General features: G+C 28.1%; 1 protein-coding gene across 1 annotated transcript; it reads right to left on the reverse strand.

Annotated features, from left to right (window-relative positions):
• Nucleotides 1-1,045: 1,045 nt before the first annotated feature.
• Nucleotides 1,046-3,987, reverse strand: LOC107876783 (NAC domain-containing protein 83). The gene is made up of 3 exons (XM_016723638.2): nucleotides 3,593-3,987; nucleotides 2,647-2,918; nucleotides 1,046-1,360 (listed from the first exon to the last, which is right to left on the reverse strand). Exons 1-3 carry the CDS (start codon nucleotides 3,771-3,773, stop codon nucleotides 1,067-1,069), a joined length of 747 nt encoding a protein of 248 aa, XP_016579124.1. The 5' UTR covers nucleotides 3,774-3,987; the 3' UTR covers nucleotides 1,046-1,066.
• Between the last annotated feature and the right edge of the window lie 5,322 nt (nucleotides 3,988-9,309).

The following is a 9,309-nucleotide window of genomic DNA, read 5'->3' on the forward strand; positions in this document are numbered from 1 at the left end:
CAAATACGAATAAAAATCATAATTTTACTTACCAAAGTAACCTATGAAGTAATGTCAAAGTGGAAAGTGATGTAATAAATAAAATTTGACCTAAGAAATTGGTCAGATCGCAGCAGTAGCGTTGTACCAACAACAACAATAAATGATCGGCAAGAAGAAGATGATGAATAAAGCAGCAGAAACAGAAACAATTAACAACAAAAATCGCTAAGAGAGAAAACAACAATGGATGAAAAGAGAGAGAAATGCGTCTTTTTTTTCCTCCGTTTCATATTATTTTAGGTATACATGGGGATCAAAGTGTAAATTTAAAAACTTGTGAATTATTTTAAAACTTTTCCAACTTTCTTAATACATAATAAAGTAATTATCACCTCTAACTAATAATTAAGATTTGTGTCACTTATACTTCATTTTAAAACTCTTTTATCACCCGTGGCCCAAATCACCTACTTACACGCCCAACTAATCTAGATTGCAATGTGTTTGCCCTATCAAAGGGGCAATGGGCTGACTCCGTCTTACTAGGTATTTCTACATTTTTAGGATTTGAATTTAAAATGTCTAGTAAATACAGAAAGAAGAATCTCGTTCAAACTCATTATATCTTTTGATCTTTTTCAAATTTATAAAGCCTTTGTGTTTGTTTAGTTTTTCCATTTGCAATCAATGTTTTTTTTTTCCGTTCCGCCTCTTCCATACTTGGTGGGGAGAGGGGAGGAGGGATCTTTGAACAAAAGTGTTAATTGTTTGTAGTTCTGGCCGAATTAAATACACCTTTTAGCTCTCCAAGTTATTGTTATCACTTCAATTGGAGGAAAAATAGTTAATTTTATAGTAGCTTTTATTGAATCGAATACGCGTTGTTGCATTCTTCGTTTTTTACTTAATTATATATTTATTTGTGGGCCCCTCTCGCTCTGGTACAATAATAAGATGAAGAAGATCGAAATTGAGCTGCTTATTTCGATTAAAAGCAACCAAAAGATGAATTACCCACTTAAAAGGTCAAAAAAAAAAAAAAAAAAAAGAAAAAAGACCGATGTATTCAAAGACCATAAATTAATTAACGTTTTCTTCTAAAACTAGTATTAAAAGTGCAGCTACTTTCATCAGATTCTTCATTATTAGTAGTCAAGTCAGTAATGCCACTACTGGTGGTACTGGATGATGAGGTTGTCGTTGCTGCGGTTCCGTTCATATTATCCCTCCCCATAAAATCATAAAAGACTAACGCGTTCTTCTTCTTCTTCTTCTCTGCAATGCAGGCTACAGCTCCGCCTATATTCCTCGCATTCTCCTCCTCATTTTTGGTAGTGCCTCTTTTCTTCAAGAAAATTCGGCAGATAACCCAGTTTCCCTGCACCACCAGTAGTATCACATCGTTATTATTTGGTGTCATTTTATGTAGCGGTGTTTTGATTAAATAGAAGTTATTTTAAAAGTTAAGATATTCAGGATCAGGGGCAGAGTGGTTACACCGTAAATTCTGAATGCAACAGAATTAAATAACTTCATTCAAATTTTATATTTATATTAAAAAATTCATTTACCATAATACAAATAATATAAGCCAAATGAACTAAAAATCCTTTAAACTGCCTGTTTAAGAAAAACAAGCTAAATAACAAAAGAACACGTTCTTATAATAATCCACTTGGTATAACACTATTGATACTGCTATTTAAAATGTTAAAAAAATGATTTTGACTTGGTCAAATATACTGTAAATTATTACTCCCTAAATAACAAAAGAACACGTTCTTATAATAATCCACTTGGTATAACACTATTGATACTGCTATTTAAAATGTTAAAAAAATGATTTTGACTTGGTCAAATATACTGTAAATTATTACTCCCTCCCTCTCCCCTGTTTAAAAAGAAATGACCTACTTTTCTTTTTAGTTCGTTTAAAAAAGAATGATCTCTTTTTCATTTTAACAATACTTTAATTTCAACTTTCCACGTGGCATGTTTAGGACCACAGACATTTTGGTACATTTGACAACTTTAATTTAAGACCACAAGATTCAAAAGTATTTTTTATTTTTTTAAAATTTTATGTTAAGTCAAAGTAGGTAATTAACGGAAGAAGTAACTATTAGTACAACTTACAATATATTTCTCAATATATTTTTGAATATGTAAATTTCATTTACAAAGCTTACAAATTTGTGTACTGAAATATACAGGAAAAAATATATAGTTTGGGCATTTAAAGAGTTTTTCAAAATATCAAAAGATACATCAAAAATTTAAGAATGGACCAAGAAAAAACGAGTTGTCAATGATGGAATTATTTTTGTCCAAGGGGAGTCATTTGAAAGAAAACCCCTTTTCAAAAAACTATACTTAATTGTATAAATAAATTTTAATTTTTTTTAATTTTTCTAAAAAAAAAAAATACTAGTATATGTTAAACCTCCTTAAAAAATATAACTACGTAATATTTTTATTACATATATCTCCTTAAAAATATTAACTAATATTATTGTTTAGTTTAATGGAGATTTTGACTCTGTCAAGTGGGTAGTAAAAAAAGACCTAATTGAGCCTGAACAGAGAGTTTTTAAAAAGGTACTTGAGAATTTGTTACTCATATGCCTCAGCAATCAATTCTTTCGGTGCTAACTGAAGTTATACCTGGGTTGGATGGTTGTTAGATTGAAAATTGGCAAGACGATATTCGTGCATAATCCAATTAGTCCTGCAACCATGTGGTGATTTTCCCCTGTAGAATACTAATGTTTTCTTCAATCCTACTAATTGTTGTTGTTGTTGGCCCTTCATCACAATTTGTTTATCAATTCCAGTTGCCTTCCAATATCCTGACGTTGTTGCTCTGTTTGACCTGTTTCCATTTGGATACTTCACCTCCTTTGTGCTAAAGAAGTACTTTTCTTGCTCCATATCACCTAGATTCAAATTACAAATTACTACAAATTTAGAAGAGAGTATATAACTCCTCTTTCTACTTTGTTAAGAGTCGTATTGGGTAAAATTGAGCTATGACTCATTCAGTAAAATATGGTGCGAGTCGAGTCACCCGTCCAAATTTGAATCAACCCGTCAATCGATTGCTCAAAATCATAACTTCAATAATGACCAAAAAAAAGGTTTCAAAGCCTTTAGTAGGAAACATTTTATTCCTTTTATGGAATTACGTGGCGCGAAATTAACACTACTAGACTTCAAATACAAATAATTTTTTAAAAAATAGCCCAATTTACAAAGCTATCTCATATTTATATACCATGTAGGAAGGGCTGCATCCTATGAGTTAGTCTACTCTGACCACTCAATAGTTGATTTCACGATTCAAACTCATTCTATAAATTATGCAAAAGTGATTTTTTACTATTTTTCCAAGACGTCCTATAAAATAACAAAGAGAACTTGACTTCACTCAGCAAGTAACAGAGTAACAATATGTGGTGCAGGAAATATCTTGTATTGAAATAGAGCCTAAAAAAAGACCGCAACCTAAAGAACTGTCACATAGACATTCTATCCTAAAGCAAGTATCAACAGCCGATACTTGTTGTTGTGCACTAAATAAAGCATAGTAGCCAAAGTCATGTGAACCAACCTGGCAAATCCCAAGGATCAGACTTGTAAACTTCCACCTCAGGTATAATGGATGCTGGCAAAGGGAAGGAGAAGACCTTACGCTTCAAGTATTGTACCACAAGCTCTTCATCAGTTGGACGAAACCTAAATCCTGGTGGCAATCTAAGTACACCGTTCTTCACAAAATCAACCTTCTCCATAATACAATTTATATAAATATATAAAAAAAAAAAAAAAAAAAACACAAGATTTAAGGAGTTAATATTCTGTCATTTGCAAGTTAGTGGGACAAGTTAAATAGATAGAGGAAGAAAAGAAGAATATGATAGTGTAGAGAGAAAGAAGAGGAAAAGTGTGGTACGTCCTTAAGGGAAAGTGTGGATTATTTTTATAGTAATAGGGGGATGTTGAAGAAAATGGGTTTTTATTTGATTTTTTAGAATTTTGAAAGATAAGGGAATAGAATATGGACGACCCATTTTGCGTAAAATAGACTCAATCTCCTTTGACGTTTCTCTTTGCCAATATTTTTTTTTCTTCAAAATTTCTTTCAATATTCGTATTAAAATTTCAACTCATTTAAATTTATACAGCGTAAAATTTGTTTAAGAGGAAAGCATTTGCTAGAATTATTTTCATATTCAAGATTCAAATGTGAGTTTTATGATTAAGGATGAAAGAATCTTATTCATATTGTGAACAGAAATTTCAATTCATTTATGTTTGCACAACACAAAGTCTATTTTAAAGAAAAAGCGTTTTTCATATTCAAAATTCCGATTTGAACCTTGTCATTAAGGGTGAAATAATCTTATTCATATTGTTTAGACACAAATTTTTATCTATAATTGATGTTTGTGTCAAATTAAGTAATCTAAGGAAAATATTCAAATATGCTCCGCATTATTCTAAATTACTTAATTCTATCTTTTGTTACAATACCTTTGGTGGTTCATACATTGTTTGCGATAGCAAATTATTTTATATTTATTGTGCACTTAACTTGTTCAAATTATTTGAGAATAGAATTTTAAGTTTATCCCTCAACTTCTAATTGTAATTTAAAATTATTTTTAAGTTGAGATTAATTGTTTGTGACATTTGTTTTGGTGGTAATCTTAGCTGTTAAAGCTACTACTAAACGTCTAAACATCTTCGTCCTTAAACTAAAACAAAATTTCTTTCAAGTGTTGTCTTCTACGCACTTATTAAAATGTCTACTGTTAATGATAAAGTTTGTATATTTTTTTTCTAAAGTTTGTATATTTTTTTCTCTTATTTTTGAATATTATAATTTTTTACGGAAAAAAGAGGAGTAATATTTAATTGTATTCTTTTTATTTTGGTTCTTTTTCATTTTCATGATTTTGGTAAAGTTATCTACTTTATCGGTTCAATTTATATGACATAATTTGCTTGAGTATAAGAAAAGCTGTTGAATATCATAAATCTATCATGAAATTCCAGCAACTAAATAGATATACAATCAAAAATAAAACTACGCAGTTTAAGATTAAATTAACTTAAATTAAATATATTATTTTTGTTAAACAGATAAATAAATAGGGAAATGAGATGGAAGGAGACTTGTTTCTCATATTCAGATTGCACAGGGTAAGAGTGAAAAACAAATAATTTGTGGGGAGAAATTAGTGGACGGTGGGAGAAATTAAAAAGCTTTTATTCGGTAACTTTTGGACCAAAAATGTAAGGAAGTTTTGTTAATGTGAATGAAACTAAAAATAGGCCACATAAAAGTGGTAATTTTTCTTTTAGAACTTCTTAATTTTATCCTTATGTAATCATCTATAGTTATATAAATATTTATATAACTTAATTTTATCATATGATTTAAAATTCTTTAGTTTATCTTAAATTTTTATCAACTACAAAATAAATAAAGAAGAAAGGAGTAATAAAATTGTGGGGGAGAAAATGGTGGACGGGAGGACTTAAAAAGCTTTAATTGGATAACTTTGGACCAAAAAGTTAATCAAGTTTCGTTAATGGGAATGAAATTTAAAATTAGGCCACAAAATATAGCAAAAGTGTTGAACTTCTTATTGCTCTTAAAGAAATTTAAACAAAAAAAAAAAATACTCTTAACGAAATAATCTATAGTCACATAATTATTTTTTAATTATTTTATACATAGAATTTAAAAGTCTTTCATTCATATTAGCTATCATTTAATCATAAATTTTAAAGTTATAACTTGAAACTTTAAAATTTGACTTTTTAAAAATTATATTTAGTCATGTTTTTCACTTGAAAAAAAACTAAAATTTTATGAGTGAAAAATTAAAATTTCTCCCAAAAACTTTTACTAACTAGTTTGACGTATTTTTTGAAAATTGAAAACCTTTTGAAGTTAAGATTTCAAAATTTAATCTAAAATTTATAACCAAATAACTATTAAAAATAATTTTTTAAAAAAATCTAATCAAAAGCTTAAACTCAATGCTCTATCAAATACTATAGCATAAATTAAAGCGAAAAGAGTAATAAATTTGTAGGGGAGAAATTAGTGGACGGTAGGAGGACTGAAGAATCTTTTAATTGGGTAAAATTAGTGGACGGTAGGGAGGACTTAAAAAGCTTTAATTGGGTAAATTTTGGACCAGAAATGTAAGGAAAGTTTGGTTAATGTGAATGAAACACAAAAGTGGAAAAAAGAGTTTCGTGCTTCGTAAGGATGAAATCATCTTATGTCACACGTAATAGCTGGATCTCACCATGTACTCTTCCCCTTAATTACTTGTACTTCAAAGCATTCATATTCATTAACTTCTTGATTTTTGTTTATTCAATTATTTAGGAATGGTTTTGTAGCTGATTAGAATTAGTAAGGGGTTGTTTGGTTTGAAAACAAGTTATATCGGGATTAGTTATACTAGAATAAGTTATGTTGGGATTAGTTGTGCTGGAATAAGTTATGTTGGTATTATTTTTTAATGGTTATTTGATTTGTGGTATTAAAAATAATATATATTGCATTATTTGTAAAAATATATTGTTTGTTTACAAAAATAACCCTCACTTTAGTTAATTATTTTTATGTTTGTATTTATATGGGGTTTTTTTTCCCCATCAAATTAGAAATTCATATGTCTCTTTTACATAGTTAGAATATGTCTTTTTTACATAACTAGAAATTCGTATGTCTCTTTTCCCATCAATATATTGTTTGTATTTATATTTTTTTTTCTCTTTTTCCCATCCGTAACTATGGCCATTGGTTCTCATCGCCTATCTCAGCTGGTGTGTTGAGTCCATGATTCAGTATATCAATTTAATAGATAAGAGCCTAGCAGCAGCAAACAGAAGCGACATAAAATTTTACTGCACTATATATATATATATATATATAATCTATATCTATATCTATAATCTATAATCTATAATTTATAATCTATATCCATATCTATAATACATTAAAAGTGTGAAGACCCTTAGAAAAGTGATTTGAATATTTTGCCCTTCATTAAAAGATTGTCCTTTAGATAAAAGCGTCTTTTTACCATTTACCTAACAATATTTAATTAATTTTAGGACTTCAAACCCAACTAAAATCAAATTCATCCTCCTCCCCCCCCCCCCCCCTCCCCTCTTTTCTAGGAATATGTATGTATGTATGTATGTATGTATGTGTATATATATATATTTTTAAATGAACTCTATTTTGTATTAAATAAAAGGAAAGTAAAAGTCTATCAAAAACTAAAAAAGGTTAAAAAAAATCACTCTTATTTGTGTTAGTTTAGTTTTTTTGGAATTTAAAATATTCTATTATTGATAAATAATTAATGAAAAAAGTAAAAATCAATCATATTTATATAATTTCTTTATTGAAGAAAAAAGTTTTGAACTTCTATAAATTGAGAATTCTTTTAGAAAAATACAATAATATCTAATATGAACATATGGAACAAGATATATTTATTTTTGTTCTTAAATAATTCTTTATTATTTATTTGAATTTTCTTCTTTTTTTTGGTCGCCAAGATACGTCAAAGAAATATATTTTTGTAATATTTAATTTACTTGGATGCATTGATTTCGTAGTTTTCCTTTTTTTCTATTTTGTAGGTATCTTGAAGATAAATGATGATATAGACAATCAATGATCAAAATTTTGAGTCATATAAAATATTATGATTATTTTTTCTTTCTAAAACACCAACTGTAATTTAAGGGGTTGTCAATATATTTTACATCTACCTCATTGGTATCTTTGATATTTACAACTACTGTATATCTAATTAAATAAATTCTCTTACTATTTGAATAAATATTGTATTTAGTGTAGCGTTTAAATTCATTATAGTGAGGTACACGCGCGAGGAGTGTACACCTAAACTAGGTTTTATATATATATATATATATATATATATATATATATATATATATATATGAGAAAGTGGAAAGAAAAGGGCTTGGGGGTATTTTTGTCATTTATAATTTTATCCAAGGATAAATTAACTTAGGATAACTTATACCACCAAATATGTGGTATAACTTATCCCCGGATTATTATTAGTCCCGGGATAAGTTATCCCGAGTATTGCCAACCAAATAATGTATAAAAAAGTTTATCTCGGGACTATTTTTTTTTCCCGAGATAATTTACCTGAGCACCTCACACCAAACGACCCCTAAGGGTATTAGTTATTTCATTTTTTATTTCTCATAAGATAATGTATTAATTTTTTCATAATTTATATATATATATATACTAGTTTAGGTGTACGCGTCTTACGCGTGTACCTCATATTAATGAGTTCAAATGTTAATAAAATTATAGTATAAATAATAATTTGAATATCTTTTTACCTGCAGAGTTCCTGTCACTTAAATAGATTGTAATATTACTTTGAGTGAGTGTTATTCAAACTTTGCTAATATCTCATTTGTTGGATTAATTATTGTTTTCCATACCAAAAAAAAAAGCCATCGCAAATAATATCTGCTTTTGTCATATGCTTGACAAAATTAAGTTACCTTTTAGTATCCAAAGTGATGAAGTGATTTATATTATTATTTAAATATAAATTTACAACAATACTATTAGGATAAATATTATTAACACAATCAAGAATGAAAAGTAAAATAAGAAAAGAAACATGGTAAACTCTACCATTACTTTAATTTAGATTTCAAGAAATTAAAATCTTGTAATTTGTGGTAAAAAAATTGTACTTGAGTCACATTCCTAAAGGAAGCAAATAAAAATTTAGTATTTTATTTATATTTATAATCTATTTAAAAGTAAGATGCCTTTAACCAATTAATTAATAATTTTTATATTAGTTGTGTCTCTTTATTTATATTTAGATTATTCTCCAATAGCTATCGCATGTAGGAAAAAGGAACATGTTTAGGTAGAGAATTTTATCATCAATTAACTCTTTATAGTATCTACGGAAAAGGCTCAAAAATACCCCTAAACTATCTGAAATAGCTCAAAAATGCCCCTCGTTAGATTTTTGGTTCAAAAATATCCCTCCGTTAAATATTTGGCTCAAAAATACCCCTCCCTCTAACGAAATTCGAAAAAGGATCAAAAATACCCCCGAATTATCTGAAATGGGTCAAAAATACTCCTATGTTAAATATTTGGCTCAAAAATACCCCTCCCCTTAACGAAATTAAATTATTTCGATTGAATTAAACCCTAACTTTAACTTTTTAACCCTAATACTTTAATTTTTTTTACATAAAAGTATTTTTAAAATT

The sequence above is a fragment of the Capsicum annuum genome, unplaced genomic scaffold, assembly GCF_002878395.1.
Source record: "Capsicum annuum cultivar UCD-10X-F1 unplaced genomic scaffold, UCD10Xv1.1 ctg5038, whole genome shotgun sequence".
NCBI lineage: Eukaryota > Viridiplantae > Streptophyta > Magnoliopsida > Solanales > Solanaceae > Capsicum > Capsicum annuum.

What these genes read in the sequence shown, in the direction of transcription:
- LOC107876783 (XM_016723638.2), bottom strand. Translation starts at nt 3,773, where the DNA reads ATGGAGAAGGTTGATTTTGTGAAGAACGGTGTACTTAGATTGCCACCA. An exon ending in TGATCCTTGGGATTTGCCAG is followed by an intron (nt 2,919 to 3,592) that starts GTTGGTTCACAT and finishes ATTTGAATCTAG; the next exon opens with GTGATATGGAGCAAGAAAAG. An exon ending in CTAACAACCATCCAACCCAG is followed by an intron (nt 1,361 to 2,646) that starts GTATAACTTCAG and finishes CTGGTGGTGCAG; the next exon opens with GGAAACTGGGTTATCTGCCG.